The sequence below is a fragment of the Caretta caretta genome, chromosome 1 (genome assembly GCF_965140235.1).
Source record: "Caretta caretta isolate rCarCar2 chromosome 1, rCarCar1.hap1, whole genome shotgun sequence".
NCBI classification, from domain to species: domain Eukaryota; kingdom Metazoa; phylum Chordata; order Testudines; family Cheloniidae; genus Caretta; species Caretta caretta.
The window spans coordinates 112,001,028-112,014,032 of record NC_134206.1 but is presented as its reverse complement, the minus strand read 5'-3'; the positions used below and the strand labels follow the sequence as shown (position 1 = coordinate 112,014,032).

Sequence of the window (13,005 nt, the reverse complement as noted above, 5' to 3'; positions counted from 1 at the left end):
GTGAAGTGTTCTCTCTTAATTCCACCTTTATGGACCATGGATCTCAGATGTTAGTATTTTTGCTAAAATGCTGCAATAGCAACATTCTAAACAGCTGCTAATGGTCTAATTAGATTAAAATAAATATTTCCATGATATTAAACTTAAGAACTCCAGCTGTAGTTATTTGTATAAGGTAGCACTAGCACCTAGGAACTCCAGTCATGGACCAGAGCACTATTGTGCTAGGCACTGCACAAACACATAATAAAAAGGCAATGCCTGTCCCCAGAGAGCGTACAGCGTAAGCAAAATGTAAACAGAAACAGAGGTGAAATGACTTGCTGAAAATTACATAGCAGGTCATTGGCATGGCGGGGAATAGAATCCAGTCTTTTGACTCCCAGTTCAGTGACATTTCCACTCTACTATATTGCCACTCCAATTAGGTAAATTTCTTATGCAGTCTGAAAAATGATTTTGTGAAAAGTGGTATTGTGTGGTTCGTATTCATTTTTTATTCAGTGGCTTACATTGCTGATTTGCTCAAACTGCAAATTTAAAAGATGATTTGTCTAACTAAACCTGGAATTTTAAATTGAGCTGCATTCCTGCAGTTTCTCTCAGCACTACTTGTAACTGTTTTCATTTCAGCAGCATCTGTCACTGTAATAGCTGAGTGTTCCAGTGGGATGAAATTTCTACAACTCAAATTTAGCTGACAATTTTGAAGATAAATAAGCTACAGTAGACTCCAGCTCATGCTTTCATGACTGTGTTGCCTCTGCAAAGCTAACAATAGTAAAATAAGTTAAGAGTTTTAAGAAGCTAAACTTCTGAATGTGACTGTAGCTCATTTGTATAATGTGTACATCTGAGTTTTACCAGAATTTCACTGAAGCATCATGTGTTTTTTCTTGATTTCCTTTCCTATGATTACTGACTTAGATAGTCATGTCAGTAGTGGCCCTTTCTAATTAGCCTGCTCTTCCTGTCTGATTGATTTAGGGATGCCCAGTAATACTAGTCACTTACATGGAAATGAATAGTTCAGGAATTGAAATCTCATCTCTGCTAACTGTTGTTTAAAGCCCCTTATTATTGATTGAAAGTACGAACCCCAGCCTGGGAGAAAGGGAAGAGCTACTAAACACTCGTCGTCTTACCTCTCCCCTTTCAAGTTAGTAGGGCTTATGCAAAGTCATTACAGGCATAGAACCTAGGTCTCCAACATGACAAAACCGAGTCTTATTCACTGCCTTTCACAGTGACTAAACCAGTTTTTGTTATCCTATCTGTATCGCTATACACCACACGCCTCCCAGAACCAATTATAGAATCCAGGATTCATGTGACCACTTTACCACCAATTTTGTACTTTGAAAACTATGATTTGTAAACTATGGCGTGAATTGCTGAAATATACATTTCAGTAATTTGTTACACATTTTGCTTGTGTCACCCGTTAGTCAGTGTGTGTGTCGACCTGTGGATGCAAGTCAGTGACAGCTCTGAGAGCCTCGCTCTTTAACACAAGAATGCTTTTAGTTCTGGAGGTCATCTGTTCAATGCCTGGTTTTGGCCAAGATGGCAGCCATCACACTTTCAGGTTCACCAAAATATGTGCCCAGGCTTCGAACTGGCACTTTAATGCAAAACCTTAACATTGACCTCAGTAGGGCTGAGGCAAAATAATTTCCCAAATGCATAGAATGTGTGATAGTCAGATGTTTTAATCTGTTGATATAAAAACATATGAGGTCATTGTTAAGGTTTTGTGTTGAGTGCATATTTGATGAAGTAGAGGGTATGTATTGCTTTTGGCTGTCAGTTGGAAAGTGGAAGTGAAAGCCTTAGGGAAATTGTTGTAGCAATATAAAGGTGGAAAAGAATGTATGAGTTTTTTCCATTTTTCTAAGCAGGAAGGATTGATTTAAATCAAAACGATTTAAATCATCAAGTAGGAACCTTGGTTTAAATAATCTAATTTAATTGTGTTTTGCATTTTTACTTCAGTTATAAACCTTAAAGAAAGGTTTATTCTTATTTGTTGTTAACCATTAAAACAAGTGAATTTGGAGCTAAATAGGGCCTTTTCACTAAATTTGTGCTGCTTTTTGCTAACCAGGAAGATACACTATATCTGTGCACATTTATTTAAACAGTTGTATAGCTTAACTTGCATTTATTCAGATTCTTAATGTTTACTTTTTTATTCTATTGGAAAATGGTGAATGATGTATTTCTTATTTACTAGATGACTAATTTTTTTACTTGTGATTTGTCTCAGCCTCTATTTGGATGGATATTCAAATTCAATTAAAAATGCACAAAAACAGGATTTTAAAAACATTAAATAAAACTACCTTAAATGTGCTAGATCAGTGGTTTTCAATTTTTTTTTCTGGCGACCCAGTTGAAGAAAATTGTTGATGCCCGCGACCCAGCGGAGCTGGGGATGAGGGGTTTGTGGTATGAGAGGGGCTCACAGCTGGGGCAGAGGGTTGGAGTGCAGGTTGGGGCTGGGAATGAGGGGTTCAGGGAGTGGGAGGGGGTTAGGGTGCAGGACAGGTTTAGGACTCTGGCTGGGAATGCAGGCTCTGGGGTGGGGCCAGGGATGAGGGATTTGGGGTGCAGGACTGAGCTCCAGGTTTTGGGGGGGCTCAGGGCCGGGGATTGGGGCACGGGATTACCTCAGGCAGCAGTGCAGGGGGGTGCTAAGGCAGGCTGCCTGCCTGTCCTGGCACTGCGGATCGCTCTGCACCCCGGAAGTGGCCAGCAGCAGGTCCAGCAGGTTGTGGAGGCACACAAGGCACTGCAGGCACTCTTCCCCATCCCCCCCCCGGCTCCCATTGACTGGTTCTCAGGGTGGGGTCAGCACACGGAGCCCTGTGGCCCCTCCCACCTAGGAGCTGGACCTACTGCTGTCTGCTTCTGGGGCACACTGCAGTGTCAGAACAGGTAGGAAGTAGCCTGCCTTAGCCGGGCAGCATTGCCAATGGGACTTTTAACAGCCTGGTCGGCGGTGCTGACCAGAGCCGCCACAATTCAGTGCCTTACATTCTACGACCCACAGTTTGAAAACCACTGTGCTAGATACAAAGTTTTTTTTCTTAGACATGTTTTGCATTTAAAACATACTGATTTATGAAAGAAGGGAAGTATTATCTGTAGTTAATGAATTGAACTGATTGTTTCTGGCCACCATATCCTTCAAAATTTTAGAGCTAGTAGATCTCATCCTCTTACACCTAGCTTTTATTCATAGATTGGAAGAGGATAGCAAGCTTTCCTTCTTTTTCAACTCCCAATTGGTTTCTCAACTTTAAATGAACTTGTCATTGAACTGAACTAGCTGAATAAACTGAAATAGAGAAAATATTCTCTCTGCACTTGCAAATAGGCTACTGCTGTCAAAAGCTAGTTTAGCACTTCAGCAAACTCTGATTCCAGAGGCTTAGCCCGTGACTTCCACCATTTCAGTGGACTGACTTTCTTTAAAATATGGCAGCAAAAATGCTTAATATTATTTTTGTATTTAATGTAAATAATTTTAATCATTTGTTAAAAGGTTAGGCCTTAACATAAGGTATCTATTTTTAATGGTTTACTTTAAAAAAATCTATATGTAATTTAAACAAAAAAAATTGGATTCTTTTTTATCACTAATTTTTAGCCATCCTACTTTTAAGGTTTTATATGGGTGGGGTTTATCCTACTGCAACCTTAGCTGTCTTTAAATGTTTGTTTGCTAACTGTGCAGTACATAAGCTCCATCTTTCTAGATGTTCTCTGTACTGGTCATTTTAGTATTCTGAGAACCTGTGAGAGATGCGGTATCTGGGGTTGAAGTTAGGGCAAGAGTAGTGGAAATAGTTAGAGCCCTGCAAAACCATGGGTATCCGCTTTATATCTGTGGATCATTTCTGCAGATAGCACAGATTCAGATACAAATTTTGTATTCACGCAGGGCTCTGATGGTAAGAGCCGGGCGGGCAGCTGTGAGGAACCGCAGCACGGATCCTCCACCTGCCCTGGGCAGGAGGTCTGGGGGCAGGGACACTGGGTGGGGGACTGCTTGGGCCCCATGTCCAGGGTAGGTGGAGGATCCACTGTGGCTCCCCACAGCTGCCTACCCGGCTCTTACCATGGCAAGGCTGCACCTCCAAGCTGCCCCAGCCAGAGCTGCACTGGGGAAAGCCGCACTGGCAGCTGTGGGGAGCCTGGGTCCCTCCACCAGCCCTGGGCGGAGGGGCTGGGGGGCAGGGACACTAGGCAGAGTGGCTGGGACATTTGGCTAGGGGGACAGGGACACGGGTCGGGGGCTGCTCGGGCCCCCAGCCCAGGACAGGTGGAGGGTCTGCTGCGGCACCTCACAGCTGTCCGCCTGGCTCTTATTGTGGCTGGGCTCTGGCTCTGAGCTGCCCACCCTGGCCGGAGTCGGGTCAGGGAGAACCACGCTGGCAGCTGTGGGGAGCCTGGATCCCTCCGCCTGCCCTGGGTGGGGGGCTGGGACACTGGGCATCAAGTTGCTTGGGCCCATCAGCCAAGGCAGGTGGAGGGTCTGCCGCGGCTCCCCACAGCTGCCAGCATGGCTCTTCCGACCCAGCTCGGAGCTACAGCCCAGCCACGGTAAGAGCAGGGTGGGCAGCTGTGGGGAGCCATGGCAGACTCTCTACCTGCCCTGAGCGGGGGGCCCTAGCAGCCCCTGGGCAGCTCCACAAGTCTCCCCCCAGCCAGGCCAGTGTGGAGCCCAGCCAGGGAGCCATGGGGAGCCACAGCGGACCTGCCCATGGTGCGGGGGAACGAGGGGGCTGCGAATAGCCCGCAACCGTGTCCCCAAGATCCCTGCCTGGCCGAGGGCAGGTAGAGGGTCCGCATCTTTGCGCGGGCTCCCCACAGCTGCCCACGTGGCTCTCCCCAACTGGGCTCCGGTGGGGGGATACCTTGGAGCCTCAGCCCAGCCCTCAGAGTAGAGCCCTGCATTTATCACTGAAAGGAATTATATATTAGGGCTGTTGATTAATTGCAGTTAACTCACGCGATTAACTCAAAAAAAATAATTGTGATTAGTTGCACTGTTAAATAATAGAATACCAATTGAAATTTATTAAATATTTTGGATGTTTTTCTACATTTTCAAATATATTGATTTCTATTACAACACAGAACACAAAGTGTATAGTGCTCACTTTATATTATTTTTATTTGATTACAAATATTTGCACTGTAAAATGATAAAAGAAATAGTATTTTTCAATTCATCTCATACAAGTACTGTAGTGCAATCTTTTTATCATGAAAGTGTAACTTACAAATGTAGATATTTTTGTACATAGCTGCACTCAAAAACAGAACAATGTAAAACTTTAGAGCCTACAAGTCCATTCAGTCCTACTTTTTGTTCAGCCAATCGCTAAGACAAACAAGTTTGTTTACATTTATAGGAGATACTGCTGCCTGCTTCTCACTTTCAGGTGACGTAAATAAGAACAAGCGTTCGCATGGGACTTTTGTAGCCTGCGCTGCAAGGTATTTATGTACCAGATATTCTAAACATTTTTATGCCCCTTCATGCTTCGGCCACCATTCCAGAGGACATGCTTCCATGATGATGATGCTCATTAAAAATATAATGCGTTAATTAAATTTGTGACTGAACTAAATGTTGGTTGAAGCACGAAGAAACATAGGAATCTTTAGCTCATCTGGCATGGAAATGTCTCGCGACGCTGGCTACAACAGTGCCATGTGAACGCCTGTTCTCGCTTTCAGGTGACAATGTAAACAAGAAGTGGGCAGCCTTATCTCCTGCAAAGTGTAACCAAACTTGTTTGTCTGAGTGATTGGCTGAAGTAGGACTGAGTGGACTTCTAGGCTCTAAAGTTTTACATTGTATTATTTTTGAATGCAGTTATTTTCTGTATATAATTCTACATTTATAAGTTCAACTTTTCTGATAAGATTGCACTACAGTACTTGTATCGGGTGAACGGAAAAATACTATTTCTTTTGTTTTTTACAGTGCAAATATTTGTAATAAAAAATAAATATAAAGGGAGCACTGAACACTATATTCTGCATTGTAATTGAAATCAATATATTTTAAAATGTAGAAAACATCCCAAAACATTTAAACAAAACATTTATTGCTGAACAGCGCGATTCATTGCAATTAATTTTTTTAATTGCACGCTTGACAGCCCATACACATGCGCGCACACACACACATATGCACCTGTTTCATGGAAAAGATGTATCAAATACATTCTTCTCATATTGACTGATCCACTCCCAGAAGGGTCACATTGAGTTTCATTAATTGAGTTTGTTGTAGAGGTGCGTGAAGAGCTTTGGCCTGTGACTTGACCCCATACCTCTTGTTGCTAATAAAATTTAGGTTGGTTTGAGATTGTTGTACTGCAGGAAGATACTAATAAGGTGCCAACTTCTGTAAAACACAAGTGGTTATTAGGCCCCTGCTCAAGAAACCATCTGTTGCTTGTGATCTCATCAATTCCAACCTCTTTCTAAGTTTTCCTTTTTGGGTAAGTAATAGATGTGGGGGAAAAAGGGAGTGAAAAAACTTTGTTATATGAAGTCCTCTGATTTATTTTATCCCTTTCATTCTTGCTTTTGGCTAGAGACTGTTAGGATAATTGCTTGATCATCTAACACTGGGCAGCAGTAGGTGTTCATGCTGATTCTTTTTAAACCTGCCAGCAGACTTCAGTGGTTTCACCTCTTCCTGATAGTATTGCTCTTCTGCGCTGAAACTGTTTTAGACAGAATTCTGCTCAACATGTATGTGAGGCTTTGTGTGTGTAAGTGGCCAATAATCTCATGATCTGGACTGCAGTGCCATTGATATGCTGATCATAGGCGGTTTGACACCTTTCTTGTTGAACGCAGGTTCTGCAGGCTCTTTGCTTTCCTAGCAGTAGGCATAGATTGGGATATAGATGAAAGGAAGCTTACTGAGGCTTAATCCAGACAAAATGATACTGCCAGAAAGTTTCTAGAGTATGGCACCTGTCTCCATTATTTAGGGAGTTGACCTACCCTTCAGACAAGAAGTTTTTGATGTAAAGAAGTGTTTGAATCCCTGATTGCTCACTATCAGAGGGTATTGGAAGTCAAAGATGTTATTTTAGCTGCACTACATAACGCAGTTGTGACCATTTCTCCATAACGTGATCTTTGCCATGACTATCCATGTCTTTCACCTCCAAAATAGATTTCAGCAATGTGCTCTAATACACCATTAAAAATCCTTTAAAACTTTTATTAAAGAAAAAAGGAAAAACAGTTCAAGCATTTTAAATCTAAAGTATTAAATAAGGCTTTCATTTTTACAATATCTCTTGTTTCCTTTCCCTTTAGCTGGAGAAAGCATTAGAAGGAAAACCCGTGTTGTTTAACAGTCTCTTAGAAGGTATCAAAGATGGTAATAACTATCCTTTTGGGGGAAAAAGAAGAGGTTAGTTGAGATGAGCTGGAGCTGTTGTTAGTCTGATCCCATTTCATCCCAGGTGGTGTTTGGAATTCAGCTGGAGCCGGTTGAGCTGGCAATGTCATTTGGGTCCCTCTCTCTGACCTCTGGTTAGGACATCTCTCAAGATCGGATGACAAAGCGTAGGATCCCAGAAGATGGTAGGGGTGGCAGCCATGATAATGAGGCTCGCTCTAGTTGCCTGTTTTTCTCCCCATAGTCTCGTTCTTTACGGACCCAGAAAAGGAGTGATGGGCAATATAGCCTGTCCCATCATTTTGTCCACCAGTCAGACCTAATTTCTGACATACCAATTTGGTTCACTGATTTCTGGTTCCACACTTTCTTGTTTATCAAGCATGATCTTAACACAGTCCTTGAGTTATATCTGTAGCCTTTTTGTTTGGACTAATTCTCTGTCTCTCTTTCATACCTTTTCTCGTTGTTATAAGTTATTATGACATCTTCTGAACTCCTATGTACTTTTTACATTGAGTTCTCAATTAAGGCAATTTTGTAGGCTGAATTATCACAACAGTTCCTGCAATAGAAATGTTGTGGGGGATTATCTATGTTTCTGTCCTTGCTCAGCTCTGCTTCCCCCCTGACTTTGCCCGGTGCCATCCAGCTCCAGTGGCTCCCTCCCTATTGGCTGATTGACTCTCAGCTCCCAAGCAATCAGATTGTGGCCAGCACCCCCGCAATGGCTGGGGGCAGGGCACACCTCCACCAGTGGGGAGGTAGTAATTGTGTGCACGCATGGGGAGACGGAGGTGACGGTAGGACCCAGATCGGCTGGAGCAGTGCCTAGGATTGGGATGGGGAGCAGGTAGGAGCTGGGGTGATCTCTTCCCCTCCTATCCGTCTATTTCCCCTCTCCGATTCAAGATGTGCTTCCAGCTCCTCTGTTGTTCTTCATTTGTTTCCAGGTTCAATTCATAGTATTGGCTACACCCAATAATCTGTCTTTTGGTTTGTGTTCTCGCTACCTGAGAAACCCTTATTCTTCCTATATGATACTGAGTCAGTTGAGGTCAAATTGGGTAATGTAGCTGGCAATGCCTCAATACTATTGTCTTTAAGCAGAAGGGTCTCAATTCTGAAATTTGCTTCCACCTTGGTCTGCCAGTACCAATCCATCAGTCTTCAGGTCACAGTGGAGGACTCGTCTTTTTCCTGGTTTTTGATTGAAGAACGTGACTGTGTGGATGATACAGTGTAGTGGTTGAAAAGTCTTCTAAAGTTAACATTGGTCACAAGCTTAACATGTAGTACAAATTCCCATATGGTGTATGTAGACTACAGTGGGTGGTTTCGTAAATTTAAAAAACCACAAATTTAGGGTAACAGCAATAAAAGTAATAAAGAAACAGTACATTACAGTTCAATAGGATTGCAATTAGTTATATTTAAATTTTACTTGATTCTGGTGGTGTCTTTAAGATAGAAGAATGTTCATTAGTCCATCAGCTCAACCAATTAAGAAAGTTTTCTGATCAGCTCTAATCTGCAGTCTGAGTGGTGCGCACATGCACACATTCACATACCCATCAGTTCACACTAATGCACACATGTGCAGAAACAAACATGTTCACAAAAGTAGTCTTAAATATTAACAACAGCCAAGAAATACAATGAACAACAACTTGTAACTTACGATAGCCACAGCAACACAGTTGGGAAAGCTGTTACTTATTCCCATACATTACATCACCCTACAAGGGCATTTTGAGATCCAGTGGCTGGAAGTTGAAGCTAGACAAATTCAGACTAGAAATAAGGTGTAAAATTTTTACAGTCAGGGTAATCAACCATTGAAACAACTTACCTAGGGATGTGGGAGATTCTCCCTCACTTGGAGTCTTTAAAATGACGATGGGACATCTTTCTAAAAGCTGTACTCTTAGCTCAACCAGCAGCTCTGGGCTGGATACAAGGATTGCTGGGTGAGAATTTCTGCACTGTTATGCAGGAGATCAGACTAGATGATGATGGTCCATTCTGCTGTTGAAATCTATGGGGGGAAAAGTACCTGAACTAAATGGCTCAATCTTATTCAATCTGTATACTTTTGGTGCTTGTGTATAATATTACCCCTTGTTTCGGCTTAGGGCTTTTAAATGTTTAGTAAAGTAAACCAAAGTGATACTTTGTAGTTGAATCTTACAAAAATGTTACTCATTTGTGTGTTTATAATAAATATTTGTAAGCTTCTTTTCTAAAATGGTTTATGTTTGGTTTATATACAAATATTGTCATCTCTTCTGCGGCAGGTGTGACACCACAGACAAGCTAAAAGCTCTATTGCCAAGATTGGAACAAGAGCTAAAGGATCCAATAAAGTTCAAAGATTTTTATCAGTTTACCTTTACCTTTGCTAAAAACCCTGGACAAAAAGGTTTAGGTGAGTATAAAAACCAAGAAGAGAAGGGTAAAACAACAAGCTTGATTCATGTGCTTTCAATAATATACTAGTCACAAATTGCAAATGATAACTATAGTAAAGTTCACTTAAAGATTTCTTTGCCTCCCCCCTCCCCCATTTAATCTTTTCTTTAGTACTGCCTTGGGTGAGGTAAGTTAACTAGGTTTCCTACCACGTTTGACATCCTATCTACTCTATGAATTTAAATAAATTCAATGTAGAAGTGCACAGGGCAAGAAGGTCCTTAGAAAAATTAACGCAAGCCTATAACTAGTATTAAAGGTGATACTTAGACTGTAAGCTGCCCTGGTGTGAATACCACATTGTCTTCCTTGGTTTGTTCAGCACTAACTAAACTTTTGCTGCATTATTAATTCCAGAGTGGAGGCAAAACCTTGGAAACCCCACTATTCTGAACAAAAACTTTACACAAAGGTGAAAATTGTAGGCTGACACTAAAGTAGGCCTGCTTTGGTATTACATTTTATTTTGATCCAATTTGGCATAAAACATTGTAGGATCAGCTCCAAATTAGTAGGTAGATATCAGCATACAGTATCAGGTTTTTTTTACTGTTCTCTTAATGAGACTCTGTCTGAGAGTTCATCCCAACCCATACCTTGCTGTTGCTGTCAGAATAACAACTGGTATTCTTTACTCACTGCCTGATGCAGTACTGTAAAGATACCTTTTCTCACCTGCTGTTTCATTATGACTTTTGTGAAGTCAAGGGTGTTTACCAAATTTATAAGTAGATAAATCTAAAAGTATCAAATCTTTGGTATTAAATAAATTCATAAGTCTTTGTCCAACACATACCAAAGGAATTTATCCATGGAACAGACAACAGCTTGGAAAAAAACAGATAACATGAGGGCTAATAAAACATTTATTGTATTGTCATCAATTTAACAATATTGTCATCATTCTCTTTTGCTATATGCACAGTATTTGGGAGAAAGTAATCACTTATTCCGGCCATTTTAATTGTGTATCACTTTGAAATTGGCGTGGATGTTAACAGACATTTTTTCGTAGTAAAAATAGCTTGAGGGGAAGGAGAGTGAAGATGGACAAGAATAGGAGCAAAAACTGTTTCAGAGAATCTTGGCTGAGGGGTTTGTTCATTTTTTCCTTGGTTTTACTTTGAGTGTATGGTTCTTGCCTTCCCCACTGGCTTTGGAGGTTTTATTCAACTATGATGCGTTTTATCAGCTTTATTTTCCTTTAGGTATTGTCCCTCTTACCAGATATTTTTTTCATGCCATGTGCTACTGTCATACAGACCAGATACCATCATGCAGCTTAAGTGTTTGGCAAAGCCCTGCAGCCAACATCATATCGTGAGGGCTCCTAAGCAACTTGAATCAGTCCACTTTAAAATTGACAAAGAGTAAAACATTGGTATGTGACTTTTACTAGAGCTAGAGATCAACAGTTAAAGGTTAATGTTCTAAAATGCATGAAGTCTTGCACACCATTTATTAAAAATCGTAGTGCTTTGAGACAGAGCAAAACTTATCAAACATAAGTTTAGTTTGCATAATATCTGACTTCTTGGAATACCTAAAGAAAGAGTATATTGCTGTTTCAGTTGGCTTAAATGCAAAAGAGGAACCAATATATTTAATATATATTACAGAAGACGTTTACCTAAATCTGTACCAAGAAATAGGAAAGTCACCACAATCAGAATTACAGCAATGGATATACTTGTGTATGTGGCACAAAAGAAAAAAGGAATTGAGCAGTTTTCTCATACCCCAATTTATCTGGTCTGAGGAGAAAGGAGTTAGCTACTGACCCTGGATAATCCCATAGGTGTATGGTATCTCTCTATCCTGAAAAATGGTATTTTTGGTAAGGAACACCCGAATGTCTTGAAATACTTATGTGACAAAGCTTAGAAGAGCAGAAATAAAAATTAATCTAAAGAGGACTCTAGAAACTGATGACTATATTATTGCTAACTTGAGGTCTTGGGAGCTTTAACAATTCTAGTAATGGTTGATATTACTTGAATTGGGTAGTGTTGGGTTTTTTGAAAGCTGGTAGGTTTTTCAGCCTTTGGAAAATTAACTTTTTAGTATTTTTAAGAAAAGGATCAATTCAGGCAGATTTAAGCAGGTGTAATTCTTTTGATTTTAGTGGAGATACACCCACTTTCAACAGGTCTGAACTTGGTCCACTGTTGGTTTAATTGGGAGGAAGTCCAGAATCAGCATGTATATTAGAATGCACACTTTTATGTCTTTATGAAAGTCAGTGAATTCCATGATGCCAAGTGCTTCAGACAAGCAGTAATCTTCAAGAGTCAGGCTAGTTTGCAAATTGCTTTTTCTGTTAGTCTGTTATGCCTTGGGGAAATTCTTATAGCTTGTCTTCGCTGCAGTGTTAGCTCGAGTTGTAGCTTGAGTGTTGCCCCTAATTTTATTCCCCTGTATGCATACAAGTCTTGAGTTCAAGTTAAGTGGTTCTTTAAATTCAGATAGCTGGCCCATCAGAGTTGAAGCTTGAGTGCTGCTGACTCGAGAGCTTATAATGTAGTGGGGACTCAGCTACTCTGTTCTGTAGAGCTGGCAGTTTTAAAGGCACAGCGGCAAACTATCCTGATGGGAAGGAAAGACAGAGCCATAATGATCTCTTACTATTTTTCCTATCAGGAGCTCTTTAATGACTTGCAAATCAAAAAGTAATCCTACAAAAATGGAAACATGGACAAATTGTATGGATGAATACAAAACAATAGCATAAGTGTGTAGGGACAAAATCAGAAAGGCTAAAGCACAAAATGAGTAACACCTAGCAAGGGACATAAAAAGCAATAAGAAGAGGGTCTATAAATACATTAGGAGCAAGAGAAAGACAAAGGAAAGTGTAGGTCCACTACTTACCGGGAAATGTGGGCTAATAATGGATAACATCAAGAAGGCTGAGATGTTTAACATCTATTTTTGCTTCTGTCCTCACTGAAAAGGTTAATTGTGACCAGATATTTAACACAATTAACATTGAGTGAAAGAATAGATTAAGGAATATTTAGATAAACTGGCTGTATTCAAGAACCCAGGGCCTGATGAGATTCATCATAGGGTACCCAAGAAACTAG

General features: G+C 40.9%; 1 protein-coding gene across 3 annotated transcripts in view; it reads left to right on the top strand.

The window, feature by feature from the left end:
- Positions 1-13,005, top strand: part of DCUN1D2 (defective in cullin neddylation 1 domain containing 2) — a 58,169-nt gene that overhangs the window by 8,263 nt on the left and 36,901 nt on the right. For all 3 annotated transcript variants that reach the window (XR_007357450.2, XM_075129975.1, XM_048855988.2), the window contains exon 4: positions 9,745-9,875. Coding sequence is in view for 2 of the 3 variants with exons in the window: in XM_075129975.1 (XP_074986076.1) it covers positions 9,745-9,875 (131 nt within the window). In the remaining variant the exon portion in view is untranslated. The remainder of the gene's footprint in view (positions 1-9,744; positions 9,876-13,005) is intronic.